Source organism: Ixodes scapularis, unplaced genomic scaffold, assembly GCF_016920785.2.
Source record: "Ixodes scapularis isolate PalLabHiFi unplaced genomic scaffold, ASM1692078v2 PGA_scaffold13__105_contigs__length_92229423, whole genome shotgun sequence".
In the NCBI taxonomy this organism is placed as follows: Eukaryota; Metazoa; Arthropoda; class Arachnida; order Ixodida; family Ixodidae; genus Ixodes; species Ixodes scapularis.
This window is the reverse complement of record NW_024609839.1, coordinates 64,153,946-64,181,344: the sequence shown is the minus strand read 5'-3', so window position 1 is coordinate 64,181,344 and position 27,399 is coordinate 64,153,946. Positions and strand designations below refer to the sequence as shown.

At 47.5% G+C, this 27,399-nt stretch overlaps 1 protein-coding gene across 1 annotated transcript; it reads left to right on the top strand.

The window, feature by feature from the left end:
- The first annotated feature begins 4,614 nt into the window (after positions 1 to 4,614).
- On the top strand, positions 4,615 to 27,267 carry LOC8053038. Its single transcript, XM_029969068.3, has 4 exons — positions 4,615 to 4,879; positions 7,862 to 8,005; positions 12,189 to 13,259; positions 27,014 to 27,267. Exons 1-4 carry the CDS (start codon positions 4,651 to 4,653, stop codon positions 27,148 to 27,150), a joined length of 1,581 nt encoding a protein of 526 aa, XP_029824928.2. The 5' UTR covers positions 4,615 to 4,650; the 3' UTR covers positions 27,151 to 27,267.
- Positions 27,268 to 27,399: the final 132 nt, after the last annotated feature.

The window sequence follows — 27,399 nt, the reverse complement described above, 5'->3', positions numbered from 1 at the left end:
AGAGAAACATGTTTATTGGAAAGGTGGCCTTGATGTCAGACCGGCGTACGTCCAGCTTGCTCCCTTGCTGCCTTTTGTGACGTCTGGCAGCTACTACGTCGTTTACGGATAAAGAAATCAAATTAAATATCAAGAATTAGTATTTTTAGGCTCTATAAGTCAATCTTATAATAATGAAATACTTAAGAACTCACTTGTCGTGTCGACTCGAAGCGCGTTCAATGAAGTATCGGCCTGAAAACCATTATCTACATCCTGTGCAATGGATCGCTCCGAGCAGCAGGACATTCATCCATTTACTGCAACCGGTCTATTCGACAACGCATTTCCTTGCCACAACTTCTAGAGGTCGCCCTTCCACCATTGTTATTCTTTTTGTACAAAAAAACATTTTCCCTCATGGCAGCCCGTTCATGTCCTGGCGTTCTGCGTTATTATGAACTCACAGAGGTCGGTAACCAACGCGTCGACTACGAAACCGTAGTGAAGCAACACTCCTTTTTTCATTATTAAGCTTGTTTTTTGTTGTTTTTTTTTCAAATCTTTTAGCCGAGCTGGTTTCTTGAACACGTTACCAGAGTTGCCTTTGCTTGTGCGACCGAATTCTAACGCGTCTAAAGTGCGAAAGACTAAATAGAAGCGTTTTTATTATTCGACAAAAGAGAGAGCAAGAGAAAACAAAATGCAACAATAAGGACGAAGACGCCCAGTCTTCCTTCTTTTTGCAGACTCGTTGGTCTTGTAATTCTGTGTCGGCGGTGCATAGAAAAGTGCATTTCGAACTAGAGCGCAGTAGTAGACCCACGGTAATGCTTTTTTTCGCTTGTTGGGCGGCAAGCTCATGTCGCGCCTAGTATAGCCGAGCCAGGTTTTAACCGTGCTGTAATTTCTTGTACGCACATTGTATGCGTGCCTGCACACGTAATTTTCTTTTTTTATGTTTTCTTTTTCTTTTTTTTTAGCTAGTTAGAGGTCGCCGCCTCTGTTTCCCTTTCTTGCCTCAAAGTTGCACCGCTTTTTGCTCGAAACTCAGATATTAAGCTTCCTCACCTAATGAACGTTTCATTTTTATTAGAAAATATAAATTAAAAAGATAAAATCTGATTTCAATTATTATGGTAAAACCACAGTGATTTTAGTCTGGATTAAAATCATTATTTAAGTCACGATTTAAGTAATCTTGACTTTCTTTTCTCCGCCCTGCTTCAGATGGGAGGACTAAACGCGGCTCAGAGATACAGAACAAATCTTTTGAAACCACTTTTATTAACACTCATACAAATGCCGATCGCATGCACCCAAATGAACGAAAGTTTGCTTTGCAAAGTTTCCTTTACTATAATAGAAAAAATTCAAGCGTGTGTTTTCGCCGTCTATACACGTTTGCAAGTGTTGCATCAGGGCGCCGCCATCTTGATCGCTTGGGTTGTAATAGGGCGCGTCATATAGTCCGATTACGATGATTACGACGCGCCCAATCGCACCCCAACGGAGCAACATGGCGGTTCTCTGTTTCTTTTTTTTTTTTTTTGCAAACAGTAACCGCTTTAACGTTAGCAGTAAATAAAAAAAAAAAAAAAAAAACCTTTTTAATAATTAGAAATCTGGTCGAAGGTAACGAAAGTTGAATGCTTAGTTTCTCGTTTGACTGTCCGCCTCATCTAGGAATTTCGCTAACTTTCGTACAACCCCAGGTTCGACAGTTTCGACGAACTTTAGAACTTTCGGCAAGATCGACGAAATTCGACCCTTGCCTCGTGTTGCCCGACCTCTACAGAAAAAAAAAAAAGGAAAAAGTCAACTTTCGGGGAAAACATTAACGTTCACGGTAGTTTATATAGACCAGTGTCTGCTCTGTTCCATGGGCGCCGCCATGTTCGTTTATGCTGACGTCATGACACAGAAGGGGGGCTGCGTTTTTTGAAAGGCTCAGTTTCTTTTAGAAACCTTTGCCCATATCGTATATTTCGTTTCAGCCTAGGTCCGAGCGCGGCCGATATTATGAGCCGAAGGGCCAATCAAACAGCGAAAAAGGCAAACGTCATGGTGTGCTCTCTGCAGTTGATAGGAATAGCCGGTATTCGCCGTTCCTCTGTGCGTGCTCCTCTGCCGGCTAGTCCTATCAAGCGCAGAGAGAACGCCATGACGTTGCGCTTTTTGCGCTGTTTGATTCGCCCTTCGGCTCATAACATCGTCCGCGCTCGGACATAAGGTGAAACGAAGTATAGTGGAAGAACGTAAGAAATGCACAGTCACGAAGCTTCAAGAACCGCTCCGACGCCAAGAGTGTTGTAAAAAGCAAAAATAGTGTTTTATGCACAGCCCCCCCTCTTTACAAGAGCCTGCGTTTGAGATTATTATTTCCATTTTTATCGCTGGGGGCTAGGATATCGGACACTAGTCTATATGCCGAAGAAAATGAACACCGATGTTTATGAAATAGAAAAGCAAACATAGTAAAACCTTTTTTTATGATTTTGTTAGTTTGTTGTCCTTCCCCGCCAGGGTGGGCGACAGGTCAATGTCCGCGCAAACGTGTAATAGACGAACTTCAGTCGATCTTTTTTTGTCGAACTTTTGCGTTAAATGTTCGAACAAAATGTCGAACCTGGTCGAATTTGAACCTCGGCAAGTTTCACCACATCCCGCCGCTGCAGTCACACCGCAGGGCTCAAACACATCGTACAAAAGACACGATGTTCGCCGGAGACGGGACGACAGAAGCATGTGCGCCTGAAGCATGATCGAAGCTCGTTTCCTTCATACGTGCTACGAACATCTCTGCAGACAGTTTTTGTATGACCAATGCGACCGTTGTACAAGAACAAGACACGCATCAAACAGTGTCTGCAGGAAGATGCATTAGCAGTGTGAGAAACTGGTCGAACTCTTTCGATGTCCACCAAGTTTCGAACTTGTTCGAACTTTCAACTTCCACAAAAAAAGTCTGACGGAAGTTCTACGAATTCCGCGAAAGCTTTGGCAGAAGTTTGACCATTACGTGCATGCGCACAAATTTAGAGCGAGCTGTCGCCGCCTGGCGGAGGAAAGGTCGCAACACTTCAACAAACCGACTAAATAAGTACACACGTTCAATGAATATTCTAAAAAAAAATTATAATAAATGATAAAAAAAAAAGCTATTATACCAACATTTTCTCTAAAAATATTATCACTTGTACAGAAGATGGGCAGAGCTGTCTATGAAGCCGAACTTCGTCGAATTTCGCCTCAAGTTCGGTGGTTTGCCAACGCAGTTGAATATCAGACTCGAGAAAAGCTCGCCGCATCCCAGACTTCTACGGAACGCGTTACTTGAACCTTATAGTTGCTTATTTTCCGTAACAAAGTTACAACCTAGCTAGTTTTAAAGAAGAAAAAAAACAGTAACGTATATTTACGTTACATTTGAGGAATCAACGAGTAACTTCAGAAGGGAAACGTGTACATACAACACAAGTACCCAACTTCGTTTGCTCCCCAGCTCGCTCCTTTAATTTGCGCGACATAAAAGGATGTGCGCAAAGTATGTATGTATAGCCACAGCTATCCCCGAACGAACGCGTTAGAAAAGCAAGGAATTATTAACGACAACGAATATTTGTAGCGACTATACTGCTTACAAAAACAATTGTCAGCGACCTTTACGTTCAAAGTCCTATTATAATGCATGAAATGCATTATAGGACTTGGAATTTTCAATTTTCTCGCTAACTTTACCGGGGAAACTACATCGCCGTATAGTTCACCGGATGTCAGGTTACGTGACATCAATTTAACCGCCAAATTTAGCGGGAAAACTGAATTGGAATGTAGTTCATGTGACCGCGTCAGGGTCTCGCGACATCAATTTCCCCACAAAATTTAGCGGGGAAATCGAAATGGCGTATAAGTCACATGACGTCGGGGCCGGCTTTCTAAAACAGCGTCTCAGCTGACATGAAAGAAAGCATTGCAAAGGCTGGGTCGCGCGAGCGTCTTGAGTCGCGGTTTGAGTCCCGCTCAGACTCGTGCGCTGGCTTTGGCGGTGCTTCTTTTCTCGGAGTCTCAGCCGACACGCCGTTTTATAGCACGTGACATCAATTTTCCCGCCAAATGTACACGAGACAATGAACTGGTGTATATGTCATGGGATGTCCTTTTTCTTTTTCTAATTTTTTTGTGGGGAAACTGAAGTGGTCCGTAGGTCCCGTGACGTCAGGTCACGTGACATAAAATTTCCCGCTAAATTTAGCGGCGGAACTGAATTCATGTGCACGGACGGAGGGACGGACGGACGGACGGACAGACGGACGGACAAATATTTGGGATTGGGCGGCGGCGTTAAAAAGCATTTCATGATTTAAAACGTCTCATTTGGGGTAACGAGAAAAAAAAGAAAAAAAAGCGCGCGTTAATTTCAAGTTGATATAACGCGCGCTCCACTTGAACCGCAGTAACAAGTAACGTACTGAGTTAGTGTTTGAGTAAGTAACGAGTAACAGTTTTAGTCACTCCATTTCAGTAACGTGTAGACGTCTGCCGCATCGCTAATCGAAACCCTAGGCCCGCCATCTAGGACACCTAGATTCCGGAACGTTCCGATTATACCTGTCCCGTCCAGCAGGCCTTTTTTATCTCGACACGACGATTAGAAGCGCCGTAAACACGATGGCTCAAGAAGCCTCCTCGCGGGAGCTGCCGTTCGACGCGCCGGGCAAGATGGACTCTGCGAGAAGCTGGCTGGTGGCGGGTGCCTGCTGCTGGATCAACGTGTTCTCCTGCGCCATGGTCGTCTCGTCAGGCATTCTGTACGTCAACATTCTCCAGACGCTCGACGTGACCAGAGAACAGGCGTCCTGGCCCGTCAGCCTCATGACGAACGTCTATATGGTGGCAGGTGAGCTTCGAATTAGCGATAGGCCGTGCAGGTAACGTAGTTCTTTGGGCCATTTCTTTTTTGTCTAGGAATTTAAGAATTTAAACAACCCCCCCCCCCCCCCCCCAAAAAAAAAAAAAAAAAACGAAAAAAAAGAAAGCTTTAGGATAGAGCCAAGCATGACTTTCTTTGGTGAGAATCGGCGATCTTGACCCTAATTCGCCAAAAAAGCGCCAGAGTTAGACTTTACTGCTGTAATTCGGCTGTCAGTTGGTATTTTGGGGGCTAAAATTTCAAAAACAAGCGCCAGTGTAAGGTAATGCTTTCACCTCTAGTTCTTCGGTGCTTTTAATGTGGCAACTTGGCGCCAAATTCGCCGAACAAGTGCCAGATGTAAGCTCCACTGCTGGTTCTCCGGTTCATATATACGCGGCGTCTTTGACTCAACTCTGGCACTTTGGGGGTAGACTTCTCGCACGATCGAAGCTATCTTGGCGGCGTAGTGGAAAAGCATCGTGGGAACCCTTTGGCCACTAAGTTTCGGTTCCACTTGGCCAACCTCACTTCGCTACATTCCGTCACGACCGAATGCAGTGCTTGTCTTTTCTAATATATGAGTTTCTGCGAATTCATATTGCACCGTAGGTGTTGCCTACCAATACGTATAAACTGCAGTGGCGCGTTTGTTTGGGAACCCGACGTGCCTGAGTTTGTCCGCAGGTAAACAAAGGACTAGGATAGCCCATGGAAGGATTCCACTGGGCCCGTCATCCTGTTCCGTTGTCTCCTCAATGTCATTGGCTTCTTAAAGGATCCGTGAGCCGAAAGGGTAACGCTGCCCTCTGTAGTGGTTGCCATGGGACGCGGCCGGACGTACTCCTACTCCTTGCCTGGCCTAGGCAGGTCCTTACGGCCGCTAGAGGTCCGCGTACCAACGGGGGATCTCACAAAGATGAATGGGTGCAATGCGAGCGAGCGCCGACTTTATTTTCACGTAGTGCTGAAATGCACTACTTCGTCAAAGGTGTCATCAATGATCAAGAACGAAACCATGCGACTCCTCTCCATGGCCAAAGAGATCCCTCGGTGCAACGCTCTCAGTGCTGCGTTCAGAGATTTTTTGGGAAGTGATCTGGCGAGCCAGAGAAAAAGCTACAGAAACGCCCATTACTCTGGCACTTCCTAACGCCTAGCAGAACCGTATTAGGCCCAAGTGAGGCCCCTATAGGAATGCCAAGCTTATGCCGCCAGGTTAGGCGTGTTTCTGTCATTCCACCAAGGGTCTGCGCATGACGCCATCACTATAGACGATCCCCGACCCGCTTCAAGCGGCAAACAAGCTGACGCGTGACGAGAATACGCTGCAAGGCGGGAGACGCATTCGTCATGGCGTCGCTGCGTGTGATTATCTCTGAGAGTCAAAACGCGAGCGAGCTGGTGCACATTCATGTTTAAAAACCTTCAGACAAAGGCAACAAAGACGACATACAAAGAAGACGACAAAGAGGACTTGTGAAAGTAAATGCCAATTTTCTTAACTCTCTGTTCCCGAGTAACAGACCCCGCGCATGCGTCTACGGCCCAGTGACTCGACATTTTTCGCCTGTGCGATGATCCCTGGGTAGGCGTATGCGGAGCGCAAGTTCGTCTGCTTCTTGTACAGGGGTTGCTCTGATGTCAGAACGCCGAGCTCTTATTGGATGATCGAAAAATAAATAGTGGGTAGACCTCGGGGCATCTAGCATTGGGCCCTAGCCACTGTCCTTTCAATCAAGGCCGATCAGATCCCGGCATAGTTCTGACGTGACCGCAACTCCTGCACAAGAGGCAGACGACTTGCTCTCCTCATTGGCATATTATGATCTCGTTCAAACAGTTTTACCTGGCCAAAGGCCCAGGTAACATTGCCCCGTTTCGACAGTCGTGCGATCATGCCTGAGATAACGTAGGGGGATCCGAGCTGCACGGTTTGCAGATCCCGTTGTTGTTCTTGTTTTAACTCCTGTTTGTGTTTGTGTGTTTGTGTGTGTGTGTGTGTGCGTTTAGCTATTATGAAGTTTTAGAATGGCACATCCAGATTTAGCGCAGGCTAGCGTTAAGGTTAATGCAAGTTACTCAAAAAAATTTTACAGCGTATACATACCTCCCCCGCAACACAAAAAGCACCTCCCGCTTGCAACGTCGCAACCTTTAGTCGCGCATACGAAATGCTGTAACATGAGTAAATCAAAGAAAGTATCTCGGTCGTCAATAAAATTTCATATTTGTTTAAATATGAGAAAACTACGCGAGCGGTCGGGAAAAAAAAAGAAGCCAATTGATCTTGAAGGAATGAGAACCTGAGAAGATGGCACATAACGGGGGCCGGAACCCCATTGTCAGCTCCCCCCTTCCCCCCATCTCCCCCCACAATACTCTAGCATGTCTGCAACCCAAAATATTAAGAGCTCTGACATCATGACACGCGGGGAAAGAGATCTGACCTGAAGCTTTTGCTTCTGGCTTAATGACTTCCCGAATTTGAGTACGACAAATTTATTCTTAAAATCTACGCCTCCATCTGCCTCTAATCGTATTGGCAGCGACAGCTTAAGAAACGGAGGGTTTGGCTCATTAACTTATTCGGCTGAAACTTCTTGCCTCGTGCGTGATCCGGTTTCCGGTGGTCTTATTGACTACAGTGCCGCAACTGGCAGCAAAAACAACGATAAGATGACCGGAGACTCGCCATTTCTTGCATTTATTAAGCGCTATATAGCCACGGTCGTAAGGACGCTTTTCACAGATGATTAGAACATAGCGCTCGACTCATTTTTTTGGTTAAGAATGCGAGTATTGAAAATAGGAACCATTGAAATTTTAGTTTCGAAAGTCGATGCGGAGGCGCTCCTTTGTGTGGATCACAAACGCATTCACGTAATTCCTGAGTTCGGGTTTATTGAACGCGTGCCGCGGCTGCTTTGTGAACCTGCTCTAGACGATTATTTCCCACAATGTGAACAGGTTTGGTCGCAAGTGTCGCCTCCAGACACTTCAGCATCCGGTCACTTTTCCTGGCAGCCTGCCTCCTGGGCTCCTTAGCCATCGGAGCCTGCTATTTCGCTTCAAAAATCTGGCACTTCGTTGTATTCTTTGGCATCATGTACGGTAGGTGATTTATTTCTAATTCTCGTGGTTTGACTCCTATCAGAACGTTGAGTGGGGATAATAAATTTAAAAAAAATATCGTCTCGCTTAAGTACTGCGTCAAGTGCTACTATAAGCTGCGATAGCATTAATACCTGGTCCTTACACTTCGTTCCATCATAGGTGGGACGTTAATTACTCTTAGCGAGGAGATGTTTCGGTGGCGCTCCCTTATGGGTCCCATCTGTGACGTCACGACCAAGCATATTGATTACCAGTGACAATTTCGATTGTGTCTGTAAAAAACACGCTAGAAATTCAAAGTCATCACGCCCTTTCACCAACACCGTTGGAGTTGACGGTCTGACATCGCTCTTCAATGATTTCAGCTGAATAGTCCCCATCAGAGTCACTAAATGAGCTACGCTTAGAGTATCGACACTTAGTTCCCCGATATTGTTGTGGACGTCGCCATCTTGCTGCAGAGCAGACGGAACTGCCGATCTTGTGCTTGCGCACGCAGAGCAGACGCAACTGTCGATCGTCATGATTCAACAGTGCGGCTTCCTCAGCATTTGACTTGGTCTTAGGAAGGTCATGTAACATTTCTTTGCTCTGTCGCAAACTGTTTAAACATATGTGGAGGACAAAAAAAAACAACGTTTCCTGTGATTTCAGATAACTGGAAACCATGATTTTAAGCCACAAGATGGGTAAGTGTCATTACCCTGAAGCATAGCTTAATTGGTGGCACTAGTCCCCACTGATCTCCACTAGGGGGTTGGATGGCGCATTGAGGAAATAGGTATGAAGCCACCGGATGTAAGCGGCTTTGTCCCGGAAGCGAGCGCTTGACAGGCTTTCCCACTCTTACTAGCGGTGGTCCAAACAGTGTTCAAGGCGCTTGATTTGATTTTGTTATATCAAGGGAGCCTGCTCGTTGCGCAATAAGAGTTCAAGCAGTCCGGAGAAGTCTTCTTGGAAGCCATTTGATGTGTAAAAATTTCGAGATTCTAGTTGATTAAGTGTATGCATGCCCCACGTACAAATGCCTCATTCTCAAGATTGATTATTGAACGGGATTATTAAAACCCACGTAAAAAGGCAAGAAAGCGTGAAGCAAAACATTAACTAAATGCACCATGAAACCCAGCAGACACTCGGCATTCCGGGTCAAGCATCAAACTTCCAAGGACTTCACATGCGCCCGAGTCCGAGCGCGGCTAACCGCTATCGGAGCTAGTCCCCAGTGATCTCTGCTGTAGTATAGGCTGGAGCAGGGATCGGAAGCCCGCCGGTGCCATCGCCGGTGGCCATTGCTTGGCACCAGAAAAATGCAGGCCAGTCTATGAAAGAAACACGCAAAAGTCGGAATATTGGAGCATCTACGCGGTGCTCAAATGCGACTATTTTATGATGTGCTACGATCATTATATCGGCTGTCTGGAGATCGAATCGATGTTTGTCGAGCGTTCGAACGCCCATTAAAAAGTCACACGCGCCGGAGCACCCATGGCTGAGCTGGCAAGCTTGCTCTCGTCGTGGAGTAAACAAAGAAACTTGCCGTCATGGAAGCCTAGAAGTTGATGAATGTCGAAAAAGCTTCACGTTGACAGCGGCTTTCCGGGAGTGAGCGAATTCCGCGTAGCAAAGCCTTCAAAAGCTTGTCGTCTGATAAACCCAACTTATCAAAACCGCCACCGACTCCGCGGTAACTCTAGGTAACTCTCGTCTGATTGAGCCGCACTACATTTTTCGCCCAGCGGAGTCACTCTTGACTTCAAAACATTTATTTGTAAGGACTGTGAGGGCTCTCAGTTTTATTGTTTGTTCACAAGCTATTTGACAGGCTTCCCGAAAAGCAGCCAAAAATTTTCAGTGCGGCAACAGCTTAGAAATGGGGGAAACGGCACTTTTTCTCCTTTTTCCCATATGAGTCCCATGCATTGGCTGGTGTCGAGTGATGGCTGGCAATGGTGCCACTCGACACCATCAAGACGCATCGATCCACGATCCAGCCAACTACAATAGAAATCAGTGCTAGTCCCCATTAAAACCCCTCGATAAAGGCGTTTTTTACAAGTACCGCCAACCGTTGTTGTGGAAACGCACAAGACACGTGCCACGAGAGGGATCTCAGCTGCCATTCGCATCCAAGGGCCACTCGAGACACGGACCTCGTGCACTGGCGCATTTGACGCAACTTGCAAGACAAACGCAAACATATCGAGGGGCTGTATACCCTAGTTACGCTAGCGCTCTTAACTGTAATTAAGCCAACGACAGTTGAGTCAATCGCGAACGGCCGGCGTTACATGGTGGCGCTGACTGTCATTAGCCGCTGACGACCAAGATGGCGGCGTCCGCCGCTTCGCGGCCCATGGCCAGCGTCAGCTAATCACTTATATTGCGTACGATTAGGTTAAGTATCTAAAAAGTATCGTAGCAGCAAATATTGTTGGAAGAAGTATGATTCGGGCCCAGAGTTACCACCAGAACGATCACGGCCAGTCGCGGAAGCCGAAGCTCGCGGCGAGGGTGGCAATAGGGATGTCGGAGCCGATAAGACTTCATTTCTCTCTTTCTTTAATTCGAGTGAAACGTTGTCATTATCGTTTCTTTAGTTAAAGAACAAAACATAGAAGTTAATTTTATTTTGTTTTGAACATTTATAATAAATAAAAAGTGTGCGTAGAATTCATTTGCGTCACTTTAATAATAATAAAAAAAGGTAATGTACATCAGTTTTGGTTTCGTTTCGGTTTCAGCTGTGACGCGCATCTCAACTGTGGTTGCTAGGCCTATGTACCGTGTGACACCGGACGACTCAGTTGATCTCAATGACGGTTGGGAGATGCCAACCACTGATCTCTAGTGTCGTGTCGGCTGAGTATACGCCCCACGATGTGTTTGCGTCTGTCTTTCAAGTCAAATGTGCCAGTGCTCGCGAGGCCCCTGTCTGCAGCGGCTGCGCGCGCGCTCGAGGTGCAAGAGTCCACGAAGAGTTGTCGAAGGTTTGAAGAGCCCGTTGGGGTAGGGTGCCTTCATATGCGCTTTGCTTAGAGTGATGACATCTGGCCATGTTGTTCCGAACGCCTGTTTTTATTTTTAGAGCGCAGCTCTTACGTGCCCGTTTCAGGCTTGAGCGGCGTCGCCGCCGCCATCGGCGTAACCGCGCGCTGCATTATGGGACGTTAATGACGTAACACGTGACGTCACGTGTGACTTCACGTGACGTCACACGTGACGCACTCAACCCGGGAAATATTTTCCGCCGAATTTGTCGGGAAACTTTTTCTGCTAAATTTAGTCAGCAAATTTTACCTTCGTGACGTTTTTCCCCGTTAGATTTAGCGGGGAAATTTTTCCGCTAAATATAGCGGGGAAATTTTTCCGCTAGATTTAGCGGGGAATTTTTCCGCTAGATTTAGCAGGGAATTTTTTCCGCTAGATTTAGCGGGAAAATTTTCCCGCTAGATTTAGCGGGGAATTTTTTCCGCTAAATCTAGCGGGGAAAATTTTCCGCTAGATTTAGCGGGAAAATTTTTCCGCTAGATTTAGCGGGGAATCTTTTCCGCTAAATCTAGCAGGGAAATTTTTCCGCTAGATTTAGCGGGGAAATTTTTCCGCTAGATTTAGCGTGGAAATTTACCCATAATGCACCGCGCGGTTACACCGACGCCGACGCCGACGCCGACGCCGACGCCGCTCAAGCCGGAAACGGGCCCCTAAGAGCTGCGCTCTAAAAGACGACGAACACGTTGCAGTTTTGGCAACGCTTGATTGGCCCTTATTACGGTAGCATCCGCGGCTCTCCGACGTAGGGTGAAACAATGTGTGCCTTGCTATTCTCCCAATCGTGTTAATTTTCAGTACTTCAAGAATTGTGATTTAACACTGTACTCAAACAGCGTTTCCAACTCAACACACCAAAAAGTTTTACATCCTTATGGGTGGAAATCAGCCGAAGATGCTGATGAACGCCCGAAAAGTACAATTATGGCGATCTCAAGGAAATCTTAAGGTCATGTCTTTTTTTTTTTATTACGAACAAAACATTTTTAAACAACAATCGACACAAACATTTTTCACACACACACAGAAATAGCAAACAAGAACGTAATTCTTTATGCACGAGAGAAGATTCACAATGTGGAACGCAGCATCAACCGAATGTAAATTACGGTGCTGGTATTCTGTGCAGGAACGAGCCTTGGCTTTCTTAGGCTTACCTCCGTGGCCGTCAATCAACATTTCCACAGTTACAAGGCCGCAGCATCGGGCATCAACGTTGCTGGATTCTCAATCGCAGGTCTCATATTCCCCCCGTTAGCGCAACTTATCTTCGACACCTATGGATTCAGAGGAGCCTTCCTCATGTATGCCGCCATCATGCTCCACTCAACGCCGGCAGCTCTACTCCAGCGACCGCCAGCGCAGCGCTCGTCAATGACCGGTTCGAAGATCCAAAGACTACGCACAAGAAACACATCAGCTACATTACTCGACGCCCGTGGGAACCACAACGTACCATTCCGAGATAATTCCGAATTGACTAATCGACGAAGGCAGGCATTGCCAATAGAAACCTTCAACGCCAAACAGGATAGCCTAAATAGCAACTCCTCATGTAACGAATTTTCAGAGGATATAGCTGCAGAAGAAAAGATGCTCGGTATTACGTGCTCAAATGAGAATCTCTCATCACTGTATATCAAAGACGAACTTGCCAACGAACCGAAACAGGAGCCTGCTCAGTGTGCAAACGGTTCCACGTCGCACAAAACGGAACACAGTTCAAGCAGCGACCCCTTACTCATCTTCATGGCGAGGCCCAAGTTCTACCTCGTCACCCTGACACACCTCGCAGCCTTCGCCAACATGACCACCTACATAAGCGTCGTGGTCGACTTTGCCGAAGATCGCGGCATAGCCAAGTGGGACGCCATCAGCATCATCTCATCTTTCACGGTGACAGACTTGGTGGCGAGGCTGTGTTCAGGATTGATCACGGACCGAAAGCACGTTTCCAGAAGCACTTGGGTTTCCTTTAACTTTGGCCTCTGGGCCCTGACTCTGGTGCTCATGCCCGCTTGCAGCTCCCACCCTGGTCAGATGGTATTTGCTGCGGTGTACGGTTGGACTACGGGCTGCGTGCTGACCCTCGTGCCTGTTCTGTACGCGGAGGTGGCAAATCTGGACCAATTTGCTGTCTGCTTCGGAACGGGATCGTGCATCGTCGGCGCGATCACAATGTTGAGGCCTGTGATAATAGGTAAGTGCGGTCTGTTGAGCAAGTAACACTCAACGCTCCTCATAAAAAGAAATAGTTTCAGGTAATGTTTTTGCAGAGCACCAGACAGTGAATCACGGTGAATAATACCAGGATGCCAGCAAATGACCAAGTTCAAAATATGAATAAACCTGGAAAAAAAAGAGGTGTAAGAGATAATGAGCAAGTGAAACGTTATGCTCAGCGTCCCTGCAGAACATGAAAATGTTGGTTCTTATAGCATTCTGAGCTTCGTCATTTGCTGGGATACTACTATTGTTTGCTGTTATTGGCTTTGAAAAGGAGCAAACAGACCTTCCTTGTGTTTAAGACTGTGTGTATGTGTGTATATATATATATATAATCCTTAGGCCTCTCTAATAACCGCCTTCCGGGCGCTGCCATATTTGCCTATTGCGCTCTGGGATACGTCCTGAGCATGCGCAGAACCTCCCTTTCGCGAAATATCAGACGCCGCGCATGAGTACACCATCCAGTGACGCAGCGTTTTTCGCCTGTGCGATAAGCACAAGAGAGACGTATATTCGCCGACAGTTTAAAAAGCTCGAGGTACACCTAAGCACTTGTTATGACTAGGGATGTCGCGAACCACCCTAGGTTCGATTTCGAAAGGTTTCGATATTTGCGAAGCGAACTGAGGTTCGATTTCGAAAATTTTCGGTATTTTCGTACCGACCGAGGTTCGATTTCGAAAAATTCGCAACTTTCGTCCACAGCGGAGTTTCGAATTCGAAAATTTCGAAGCTTTCACGGTTTCTAAAATTTCGAATTCGAATATTTCGAATATTTTTTTACTTCAGGTTCGATAAATTCGAAGATTTCGAATTCTTTGTAAACAAAATTCGAAAACTTCGGACGCTTCGAATTTTAAGAGACATGAAGTTCGAACAATTCGAAGATTTCGAATTTCTTTTTGCATAAAGTTCGAAAAGTTCGAAGGTTTCGATTCTTCTCTTTTAACGCTAAATTAAAAAAAAAAAAAAAAAACACTTCGAAGATTTTGAATTTCTTTCTAATCCAAGTTTTCAAAGTTCGAAGACCGGTTTTCAAGTTTTTCCACAGTTTCAGTTTCAAATAGCGTTTTCACGACTCACTGGTTTTCACAAAATCAAGTTTAGAAAAGTTAGGGTGTGATATCTAGATTTTGCGAAGTTGGTCAGGCAATTAAATGAGACGACGAGTGTCCCGGACGTGCTAGAATATTTGCCAGTGCAGAATTGTGACCGCCAGCCCCGGGGGGGGGGGGGGGGGGGGGGAGGGGGGTTTTTTAACCTGCATCACGCAGTAGTGATTGCACGAACACACTGTTTTACGAGACTCATCCAGTTCGAAACGGCCAGGGGCGAGCAGGAGGTTGAGGCTGAGAAAAACCGTGAAGCGACCTGGCAAACTAGCTCGCCACCCCTTGCACGCTGGTAGTAATCCGATCCGGTGAAGTTTATAATTGTCCTGGAGGTTTATCTCCTGGGACGGAGGAATCGCCTCGCAAAAAGCACAAAAGCCGACAGAACTCGAGGTCGAGGAGCGTTCTACCATACAGGTGGCGTCGGAAGAGGAAAAACGGGGGGAAAGAGGGTAGCGGGGGGGGCGGGGGGCTTCAGCCTCCTTCTCCCCCTTGCAGGTATTTCGGACTGTTCAAGAAAACAATACGGGGAAAGAGGGCGTGGTCGAGCTTATTTTAATCTGAAATTATTGATGCATATGTATAGCTAATGTCGCTCTTCACTGCATAAAAGGTTGCGTAGATGGTCATTGTTAGAAACTCGTTGTCAGAAGGCACTGCTCGTCACATGCTTAGTGGTTCGGAAGTTCAAAGCTGTGTTTTCGACCTAAACACCTGTGCCGATAGTAACAAAAGAAAAAAAAAAAAAAAAGAATAAATGCGGGAATAAAAAGCAGGAGAAAAAAAAAATATCAAGAATTCGTCGGAAGTGTTCTATTCTTGCATATTCAGAGGTTCAGAACTTCGAAACAAGTTTATTTTACCAAAATGTGTACAGGCTAAAGAAAACACGTCCCAGGAACGTGAAGCGAAAAAAAAAAGTTTTCTTTTAATGACGTGCTGAACTTGAACACTACTAGAAATCTTCTCCCATGAGTTAATTTATTCCTTAACGTGAAAAAACAATAAATATATTATTTTGTATTCTGCAGATGGCAATGATATGTACTGTCTGTGGTGTTAATTTAAATGCGATACCTCAAACAACTTAGACGAAAATAAATATCAAGTTTAGGTCATAATTGCATGCAGATACGTACATGTTTGGACATTCTTCGAAACTCACGTTGAATAACAATAATCACATCTTAAGACGGCACTTACCTAGGCTATACATAGATCATTCTTAAAAAAGTATAACTTATCTACCATGAATAGCTCCGGCTGCAGCGTGCTTCAAATCTGGCACAAACGATAATCGTCAAAAACCCGTCGTCCTTCCTCGCCCCTTCGGGGATTTATTTCTTTAAACCTAAGCATGCCAGAACATTGAAATAAACGACAATGTCTTTCGTAAGGAACGCAGCACCGCGTGTAAAAGTTCGAGAAAAAAAAATTACGAATGTACCCCACTACTTGAAATCAAATGAAACCGTCCGCCGGTCTTTCGAAGTTCGACGAACGTCGAACTTTCACCCTAAAAGTTCGAAGTTTGTCGAACTTCTGACTTTTTAGAATTCGAAAGTTCGAAACTTTTCGAATTCTCTTAATAAATAAGTTCGAAAGTTCGAAATTCATCGAATTTTTGGTCAGTCAAGTTCGAAAGTTCGACAAGCATCGAACCTTGCAGCGCAATAAGTTCGAAAGATCGAAAAAGATCGAATTTTTTAGCGTAATAAGTTCGACGGTTCGAAAAGCGTCGACTTCTTAGCTTAACAAGTTCGAAAATTCGACCTCCGTCGAATTTTACGATATAGACAATTCGAAAAATCGAAATCTTTCGAACCTTTCGAACCGCTTGATTCGATCATCGAAACTTCGATTCGAAAAAAGTTCGCGGCATCCCTAGTTATGACTTGTGATTGCGAAAACATGCAAGCCGCTCGCCCGCTCCCTTTTCCGCCTGCTGCGTACTTTTCGTCGCCGGACAGCGCGCGTGCTCTTCTGGTGACCTTGGACGCTCCGTGTTAACGGCACGCTGATGGACACGCAGCGCCATGGGGTGAGCGGTCGTGGAAACTGACGAGCGCAGCGGCCAATGAGATCCCCGTCGACGCGCGCCAGCCAATAGACCTTTTGCGAAATCCCCCAAGCGCCCCGGCCCGCGCGCGAGGACTTCTGGGAGAGACTGTCCCTCACCTGGCCGCTCTGCCTTGACATCGCATTGCCTTGTCGCTTGCCTCCTCTTAATCCTCTGTTTTATAGCGCAGCTCTTAAGCCCGGTTCAAACAGACCCGGACTGCGAACCCGGGCGCCGGAACCCGTAGTGACGTCAGCGCTCCCTCCGTACGGGTGGTGACGTAATTACGGCTTCCGGCTCCCGGATTGAAGAGTTAAAATTTTTTCAGCTTTCTCCTGCCCGGGTCGTGACGTAAGTTTCCGTATTTTCTCCGCGGCCAATCAGCGCGGCGCGCTTCCCTCCTCCGCCCTTCTTGCCACCGGCGTTCACGTGGTTCCGCGTGCGAATGCCTCAGTCGCTCGGTGCTTGCTTGCAAGGAAAGCTCCGGCGATGAACTTCCCGCCCGTCTCCGACGCGAGGAAAGCAGCTCGCTCAAGCTGCAAAGAAGAGTGCCGCTGCGTTTGACGTACCCGAGAAAGCCTATGGATTAGTTCAGCTAGTTCAGCGGTATCCCTGGATCTACGACAGGTATCGTAGCGACCACAAGGACCGGGACAAGTGAAAGAACTCGATACTGCTTTTAATAATTTATTGACACGGTTTCGAAGACACGGGAGGTGGTTGCAACCCGATGAAACGGCATCTTCAATGCAAATATGAGTGGCCGTTTGTAGAGGCAGGCAGTGGTTGGCTTGCTGGCTGCAAAGAGACCGGAAAGGCAGTGGGATGTTGTTAATAAGAAAATGTGCTAAGCTTCCAGCTTTTAGGGCATGCTTGTTCACTACAATTATAATGAAGCAACTCATTTGCTCTTTTTTTTATATATATATATATATATATACACAATGTTTTACCAGCCTCGGGCACTCTGCGACCGACAAAATCTCCTCCCCCCCGAAAAAAAATCCTGGCTACGTGCCAAGCTGCAACCATTGTGCGTGCGAGCTACATCCGACACTTAAAAAGGTCAACGACACTGGTACGCGCTGTAGACCAGTTTTTAGGCAGTACTGTACGACCGCTAACCTAGGGTCTTTAACACCCGTCACGTAGTAGTGAAACACGAACGACTGCTGGTACGATGCTCATCCAGATCGAAACGGGCAGGGGTGGGGATGGAACCCAAGATCCCTGGGTTCTGCAGCGCGAGCTTTCGTGCAGAATTCACTCATAAGCAGCTTGTAAGCACACATTCTGGCTAGCACAAAGAACAAGGAAGCACAACGGGCTTCCCTCATACATGCACTCTAAGGAGCACAACACCGTGACCAGATTTAGTAGACCGAAAGAGTGTGTCGTACGAGCTGCACATGTGCATGCCATTGCTATTCTTTTTATAGCACAGACGCAGTAAAATTTGACAAGCATGTGACTGTTACGAAAGCTGCTCTCGTGATCCTGCCGCGTTAAAAATGATATAAACGTGCTTTCACTGCGGGAGCGCACGCTCCAGGTGAGTATTCCTGCGAGCGACGCGCGGGCCCATGTGGAACGCCACTTGATATATAACATGAACATAATCCAAAATAACAAGCAGCACACCCTACCTGGCTCGTGACATTCGGAAGCACTCAAAGAATTCCCGGCCGTCGGGGTCTTCGAACATCTGTCTCACGATGGTGGCATACGAGCGTTTTTCGAGGCTTCAGGAGCTCGCGGACGGCCTTTCGCTTCTTCTTTTTCTTCCCGCTCCGTAGGTACTGCTCACACGCAGCCGCGAAAGTAGTCAGCCGACGCCAGTTGATAGTTCCTGCATTTGTGACGCACCTCACTACACAAAGGTTCATAAGTGAGGCAATTCGAGCTTCGTAGCCGGGATCCTGCCGAGACGACGCCATCACGAAACAAAGCGAGTGCCGCGCGCCCGGGCTGGACGACCCGGCTTGACGACAGCCGCTGATCGGTTGCCTGGGGAGCCGCCGTGACGTCAGCTCCCGTATATACGGGGGCCCGTGCCGCGCGCCGGGCGCGCCGTTCAAATCAAACCGTGACTTCAGCTCCCGTATACGGAAGCCGGAAGTGATTACGTCAGTACGGGTTCCGGCTCCCGGGTTCCGTATTCCGGGTCTGTTTGAACCGCCCTTTAGGCGCCCGTTTCCGGCTTGAGCGGCGTCGGCGTTGGCGTAATCGCGCGGTGCATTATGGGAAATGTCCCATGATGCACTGCGCGAGACCCCCCCCCGGAATCACGTGACCTCGGGGGGGGGGGGGGGGGCACGTGACCCCCGAGCTCACGTGACTCCCCCCGAAGTCACGTGACACCCCGAGGTCACGTGACCCCCCCTAGGTCATGTGACTCCCCTGAGGTCAAGTGACCCCCCCGGATAAAGTCATCGTCACTGATGACGTCACCGGCATCCGCATCGTCATCATCACTGATGACGTCATCAGTGACGTTACTGATGACGTCACCGGCATCCGCATCGTCATCATCACTGATGACGTCACCGGCATCCGCATCGTCATCATCACTGGTGACGTCGTCAGTGACGTCACTAATGACGTCATCGGTATCCGCATCGTCATTGTCACTGATGACGACATCAGTGACGTCACTGATGACATCATCGGCATTGTCATCGTCACGTGACCCCCTAAGGTCACGTGAACCCCCCCTCCCCCGGTCAGTTGACCCCCCCCCCCCAGTACCCTTCCCACCTCCTCCTCAAGAGCTGCGCTCTAATTCGGCGTTACAGGGAGTTGCAAACGGCTTTCACTTCTTCGATTCCATTACCTATTTTAGAGCGCAGCTCTTAGGGGCCCGTTTCCGGCTTGAGCGGCGTCGGCGTAACCGCGAGGTCACGTGACCCCCCGAGGTCACGTGACCCCCCCCCCCCCGAGGTCACGTGATCCACCCAGGTCACGTGACACCCCCAGGTCACGCGACCCCCTGAAGTCACGTGACCCCCTTAGGTCACGTGATCTCCTTAGGTCACGTGACCCCCTGAGGTCACCTGACCCCTTGAGGTCACGTGACCGCCTTGAGGTCACGTGACCCCCTAAGGTCACGTGACCCCCTGAAGTCACGTGACCCCCTAAGGTCATGTGACCCCTCAGGTCACGTGACCCCATGAGGTCACGTGACCTCATGTGACCCTTCAGGTCACGTGACCCCCAAAGGTCACGTGAGCCCCTGAGGTCACGTGACCCCATGAGGTCACGTGACCTCATGGGGTCACGTGACCTGAGGGGTCACATGACCTTAGGGGGTCACGTGATCCCCAGAAGTCACGTGACTTCAGGGGGTCACGTGACCTCAAGGCGGTCGCGTGACTTTTGGGGGTCACGTGACCTCAAGAGGTCAGGTGACCTCAGGGGGTCACGTGACCTAAGGGGGTCACGTGACCTCCAGGGGGTCACGTGACCCCCTGAAGTCACGTGACCTCAAGGAGTCACCTATCCCTCAGTACGCTTCCATCTTCCTCCTCAAAAGCTGCGCTCTAACCGGCGTTACAGGGAATTGTAAACGGCTTTCATTTTTTTATCTATTCCATTGTATTTTCTATTGCTTCTATGTGCTTCTCTTCTCTTCTGCGCGCGATATTTTTTGTATATAGATAGTATTTGTGTCTTTATTTCGCCTTTTTCGACGGGAGTGCCGACGGACAACACGCCGCCTCGCGCGTCGTTCCCCGGGCGAGTACTAACGTTGCTACCGATTCCTATCGCGCTGTTGGCTGTTCATTTGGGTTCATTTGACCCGTGCGCAGTCGAGAGGAGCCGTTAATGAACACCCGCGCACATGTCATAGGGTATAGGGAGAGCTCTGAATCAACAATCGTGACGCGAGAGCCGAGTGCGCTGTGATTTGGCCGCCGCGCTCGCTCCGTTGACTCGCACTGTAGCGTGTGCCTTCGAGTGCCGCTTACTTGGCCTAGGGTGCCTCAATGAGCGCACATGAAGGCACCCTAACTTGGCCAAGATACAGCACGTCGCTTTGTCTCCGCGAACCATTTGTCCGAATGTTTGCGAAGCTGAGGCGTATGCAACGCTGCGGCGCCTGACAACTGCGCGCTGCGATGCGATCCCTTCGCAAACGCCGACGGCTCAATGTCGCGGCTTGAATGCGCCTATATTTGGCATGCTTTCGTAATCTATCTGCTAAGCGCTCGTCAGTTGCCGACGCCCTTTTTTAAGTGCAGAGATGTGTTGCCGCGAATCATTTGTTTGAATGCCTGCGAAGCCGTAACACCGTTCGGCATATCCAACGCTGCGGCGCCTGACAAACTGCGCGCAGCGGCGCGAGCCCTTCGCAAGCGCCGGTGGCCCAACGTGGCGGCTTGTATGCGCTTATGGTATGCCTTCTAATCAATCTGGTAAGCGGTTGTCAGTTGCAAACACCGTTTTTCAAGTGCAGAGATGTGCTGTCACCCAGGCAGTCATCTTGAAACTCGTAGTTCCTTCGATAATTTTATTTCTCGAGTCAAGATGTCAGCTGATGCTCGAGTCAAGATGTCAGCAACTGACAACCGCCGAGGAGACGGATCATGAATGCACACCAAAGGCGCATACAAGCCGCGACGTTGAACCGCCGGCGCTTGCTAAGGGCTCGCGCCGCTGCGTGCAGTTGTCAGGCGCCGCAGCGTTGCATATGCCGAACGGTGTTACGGTTTCGCAGGCATTCCGATAAATGATTCGTGACGGCAAAGCGTCGTGCTGTATCTTAATCAAATTAAGCGGCACTCGAAGGCATACGCTACAGTGCGAGTCAACGATGCGAGCGCGGGCGACCAAATCACAGCGTACTAGGCTCTCGCGTCGCGATTGTTGATTTAGAGCCCTACCTACCCCTATGACATGTGCGCGGGTGTTCATGAACGGCTCCTCTCGACTGCACGCGGGTCAAATAAACCAAAATGAACAGCTAACAGCGCGATAGGAATTGGTAGCAACGGTAGCACTCACCCGGGGAACGACGCACGAAGCGGCGTATTGTCCGTCGGCACTTTAGTCGAAATAGGCGAAATGAAGACACAAATACTATATATAGGCAAGAAATATCGCGCGCAGAAGAGAATAGAAACATTTAGAAGCAACACAGAATACGCTGGAATAGATAAAAATAGTTAATGGAATGGAAACACACAGGATTAAGAGGAGGCAAGAGACAAGCCAATGCGATCTCAAGGCAGAACGGCCAGGCGAGGGAGTCTCTCCCACAATTCCTCGCGCGCAGGCCGGGGCGCTTGGGAAAATTGCAAATCGTCTATTGAACGGAAGGCGGTCGCGGAAACTAAGTGCCGTTTTCGCGCTTCAAACTGATTAAATTTGAATTCAATATTTTATGCAAGGTGGTCGTTGTGATTTCGGAGCAGTGGCGAAACCCAGAGACCCCGTAGGTTTGCGAAAGAGTGCAGCTTGGACCACGAAGAACGTCTGCAATTTAATGACGGACGCCTCCTGAGAAGATTAGTCGCAAGTGCGCATGCATCGCGTTGTCGCGAGGCGAGGAGGAAAGCGGAGAGTGACAGAGACGCTTGCAGACGGAAGTGCTGGATCAACGCTTTCGTCACATCCTCTCAGCCGGTATATCTAACGCGGCCCATAAACCTTGACGGGTGTTGGATGAGTGTTAATGTCTATACCCTTTGTAACGGGCGGTAGCTTGCGCCACATAGTGGTCTAACATCGTGACACCGGTCAAGCAGTTGCCACACTCTGATATCTAGGCACACTTGGGAAACCAAGGTTGGAGGCGCCATTGGCGCGTGCGTGTCCTGTACACATTTCAAGGTACTCTGCCGCGAAAACCATGGCTGTGACAGTGGGACGAGGGTACTCTGCCGCAACCCTCGTCCAAATGTCACAGCCACGGTTTTCGCGGGAATGCCGCCATTTAATATTTTCCGTGATGAAAAGAATATCAACTTCCTTTACTTGAGGATCGTAAAAATCAAAACGTTTAATCCTCTTCTCAAAAAAAAAAAAAACGGTTTAATGTGAATACGCTGGAGCAGGTTACGCAGTGCCGCCGCGGCTACTCATGCACCTTGCTTTTTGATTGGTCCTTCTGCATCTTTATCTGCGATTACGGAAATCTCATTGGCTGCGAAATCATCATAAAAAATTGCTCAGGACACGCCGCCACGCCTGCGTTTCTTAACCATACATAAATGTTAATGTGTTAATCAGGATACGTACAACAATCCACACAATACTCAAGCTGCATTCTGCACATTGTTGTATTCCTTCAACTCTGTGATGTCACGGCGCGGTGGTGGCGCGTCGGGCGCACTTCCGGTCTGGGGCCGTGGGCAGAAGTCCCTATGCCAGACGTGTATTCCTGCGTTGTTTTGGAAGAAACCAGACAAAAACCTGCCTTCTCGTCAAAACGCCGCGACTGGAGCCATACCAAAAGTGTCGAGAAAGGTTTGAAGGTCAGTTTTCACATGCTCGGTTTGTCCGAGAATCTGAATATGTGCCGTGAAAAGGGGAAAAGCAGACGCCGTCGGACAACGATTGCTTGGGCGGGATGCACTTTGGGTTGAATTCACGGATAGCTTATGGTCATCAGATTTATTTGTTTTGTTGCAACATGAACGCCAAAAAACCGTCAAGTTGTGCGGACCACCCGCGGACAACGTTTAGTGCGTCTTCAAGTTCAAACGGCCGCCTGATCGTTCAAACTGTCGTCTGCTCTTTCAATCGTTTCTGCTTGTCGCCTGCTCTCTTAGACGACGCCGGCCCGTAGACCAAATGTTGGCCCGGTACTAGCGATAGCGATAGTGCAGGCCTCAAAATACAAAAGTTTGAACGTTGGTAACCAGGCTTGATGTAAACAGTAGATACAAGGAGATGTTGACCATTGTTACCAGTGACCATCACCGACTTGTTGTGCCTAATTCACTTGGTCAGATTCTGCTTGCGATTTTCGGTATCGACGTCGACCATCTCGGCCACGGTTCACGCTTTTGCAGCCCGAGCGGCGTCGCGACTGAAAATTGCGAGTGAAATCTCATCATACGAATCAGGCTTTAGCGCGCATACTGCGGCGTCAACGCGGAATGAATCGCCATATGTCACATTATTCACACGAAGTTTTGCGGTGTAACAAGCCTCGGTAATTTCGCTGACGCCGCTCAAGTAGTCAGACATCGCCATTAAGACGTAGAATCAACAACGCGAAAAAGGGCAGGGGGACTCACACCGCCGCCGACAACGTCGCATTTCAATGGTTTGTTTATGGGCGCCGGCGAGCTTCTTGCCCACACCCCCCTCGCGCATGCGCGGCGCCGGTGGCGTCCGCTAGGGGCGCTCCGGTTTGTTTGTAAACAAACCGGGTTTCGAAAACAAAGAAGGTTGGAGGACAACTTATTTTCTCTAACACGGTGTATAGAAATAGCGCAAAAAGAAAACAGACAGCTCTGGCTGGCATTTCTGGATATCAAGGGTGCCTATGACAATGTGAACCAAAGAAACCTGTGGGACATAATGGAGAACTTAAACCTAGATGAAGGACTAACAGCACTATTAAGGAACATTTACAAAGATAACAAGGTGATTATAACATGGGAAGGAAAGGCGACAGGGAAAATAGAGATAAGACGAGGCCTTAGGCAGGGGTGCCCGTTATCGCCTTTGCTGTTTATGTTGTATCTGAGAGGATTGGAGGATAGACTAGAGAAGAGTGGGCTTGGGTTCAACCTTTCTTACAGTAAGCTAGGCCAAAAAATTCAGCAATCCTTACCGGGATTGATGTATGCGGATGATATTGTACTAATGGCTAACAACAGGACAGAGTAGCAGGAATTAATGAGCATCTGTGGTAGGGAAGGAGAGGAATTAGGTTTAGAATTCAGTAGCGAAAAATCGGCAGTCATGATTTTTAACGAGGATGAAGTTGAGAGGCTGAAGATACAGAATATTACAGTTGAGAGAGCTAGTAAATACAAGTATCTAGGAGTATGGATATGTGATGGTGTAGAATATCTCAGAGACCATGAAAAGTATATAATAGGTAAGGGCAACAGAAATGCAGCTGTAATAAAAAATAGAGCACTTTGGAGTTACAACAGGTATGAGGTGGTGAGAGAGATTTGGAAAGGGGTCATGGTGCCTGGCTTGACTTTTGGAAACGCAGTGCTATGCATGAAATCCGAAGTGCATGCGAAACTAGAAATAAAACAGCGCGGAGTAGGTGGACTGGCTTTGGGGGCGCATTGCAAAACGCCAAACCAGGGAGTACAAGGAGACATGGGATGGGCATCATTTGAGAGCAGGGAAGCGGTGAGCAAGGTAGAATTTGAGGATAGGTTGAGGCTAATGGATGGGGAGCAATGGGCACGAAAGGTTTTCAGCTATTTATACATGAGGAGTGTAGACACAAAGTGGAGACAGCGCACTAGGAAATTAAGAGGAAGGTTTTTGGGCTATAGCGAAGATACGGAAGAGCAAGTCTCAGTTAAGAAGAAAGTTAAGGCCACAGAAAGAGATCGGTGGCTAGAGGGAATGCAGACAAAGACTGCTCTGAAAAGCTATAGATTAAACAAAACAGTTATTGCCAAAGAAAGCATTTATGACAATTCTAGGGGAAGCTCATTGCTGTTTGAGGCAAGAACGGGTGTTCTGCGAACCAGAACATACAGAGTGAAGTACCAGGAAATTGATACAGTGTGCACTGCTTGTGGAGAGGAGGACGAGACGGCTGAGCACTTGATACTCTACTGTAAAGGGCTTCACCCTATGCCTACCGAAGACAACATAGATTTAATAAAGTCATTGGGTTTTAGAGACAGCGAAGGGAGAGTGGATTTCAAGACTGTAGAGATTACCAAGCAAAGATTAAGTGAATGGTGGCAGAAATCGAGAGAAAACTAGGTATTTTCTTAATCACTGATGGCAAGGCGGTTTCATAGCCTCACTTTCTTTGCACTGCGGAGTGAATATAGATTTCACATTTAAATATTCTAAGCTTAAATGGTAAAACAAAATGGCTAGGTGGCGTAAGCTACCGCCCGATCCAAAGGGCTCAGCCGTATTCATCCATCCATCCATCCATCCAAACATGAGTTGGCGTATACTTTTCACATGGGGTTTCCAAACTTTATGGCTGAGGGGCCGGATTAGGTGTCTGTCGCAGCCTTGAGTGCCAGAAAACAAAACGAGTAAATATAGGTAAATTCGAAAAACACTATATAGAGAGACAAAGGCATTTTAATACAATAATTCAAAGTATAGAAAATTTTTGAAAAAAAAAACAACATTAATTTAAGGTGTACTAAGAGGAAATTTACATGCGAATATTATGAATTGCGAATAATACAGGTCAAAAAAGTATAATTGAATAATAATTGAATAACATATAATTAGCCCAGAAACATCACCGGGCATCAATCGAGACACTTGGGAACTTGGACATATTTGCAAATGGCAGAAGACTTATGAGAATGGTAGGAATTATTATTGCAGTACGCGAAACTAATTACCGCGCAGGAAAACAAAAAATAATTTTAACGTAGTTACACGGACATAAAAAAAGGACACTAAGAACGGAGATGCCGGCGATGACAATGCGCAATAAGTGTCAGTGGGATAAAAAAAAAATCTGAAATTATTTGAAGCATTTGGTGAACATCGCAGCGGCGTGTCTTTGCGCGCTCTTATTCTTGCGTCGGGAGCAGCGCGCCTGCTAGAAACGGGCCGCGGGTCCGGGCGCCACTGCAAAGACCGCGGCCAGCCGCGGGTTGGTGAGGACGTCTCTGCGGGCCCGATCTTGCCAAGTGGGTCTGGGTTTAGAGATCGCAGCTTTTAATTATCGTTCTATAAAAAAAAAAATATTCAATTATCTTTTGTTCAGTGCTACCAATAACGTGTGTGCCGCGTTACATAAAAAATACTAAAACGAGAAATATACAACTGCCCTGCTAGTAAAATGCAGAAAAATCGCGGGCATATGGCATTCAGATACGCTTCAGTTGAATCAACGCTCGGTTCAGACAGGGAAGTGAGCGTTTCTCCGCATTTGACTCTTTTGCAGTGACCATCTCTCCGCCATTTATAGACCTTTTTCCACAAGGGCGCCACCATCTTGAAATGCGAAAACATTTAGGAAACAAGCGTAACTGCCGCCCGTTCTCGTCTTCACTCCCCCCCTATTTTTTTTACAATTTGCTGGTTGAAATGTTTTGTTATTTTTTCGTCGCTTTCAATGTAGCAAGGGGCGAGTCTTCGCTTTAAAACATTTTTTCTCTCTCATAATCAGGGTTTCAATATGTCGGTTTAATTAGAATCATTCCGTTAATTTGATGCCACGAACACTTTTGAACCAAAAATATGTTAATATATATTTACGCTGCGCGGAACCCGTTGACTATTTTATTTATTTTTTTTTTTCACTCGGAAAGCGCAGGCATAGATTATTTAACTTCTACGCGGGCCTAACTGTAATAACTTAACCTGGAGCGATCACTGAACAGAATGCAGCATCCGATGTGTCTACGTTTAATCCGTTTCCAGGATTTTTCAGGGACACCCAAGGAGACTACGAGGGACTTTTCTACCTTCTCGGTGGATTCACGGGAACCATGTCCGTGCTCTGGGGATGCGTCACACTGCGAGCCAGTCGGCGCACGCCCTCCGCTCCCACAGTGTGACTGAAACACGCTTCTTTGTTAACTCGTGAAAAAAAAAAAGAAAAAAAAAGAGAATTTTAGAGATAATAAAATAATAATAAAGGAAGACGGGAAACTACCCGGTTTTTTGTGAGCCAACCTCGCTCATCCCCTCCTTTGTCCTTCCAAAGTCACTCCTTCCGTGATAACTCGTGAGTCAATTCACCCAGTGAGTCACACTGGGGAAAGAAAATTGTGGTAAAAACCAGCCTCCCCCCCACGTTCACTCCT

Coding starts and splice junctions, on each gene's coding strand:
- LOC8053038 (XM_029969068.3), top strand. CDS start 4,651: ATGGCTCAAGAAGCCTCCTCGCGGGAGCTGCCGTTCGACGCGCCGGGC. Junction 8,006..12,188: donor ATTCTTTGGCATCATGTACG/GTAGGTGATTTA, acceptor TATTCTGTGCAG/GAACGAGCCTTGGCTTTCTT. Junction 13,260..27,013: donor GTTGAGGCCTGTGATAATAG/GTAAGTGCGGTC, acceptor ATCCGTTTCCAG/GATTTTTCAGGGACACCCAA.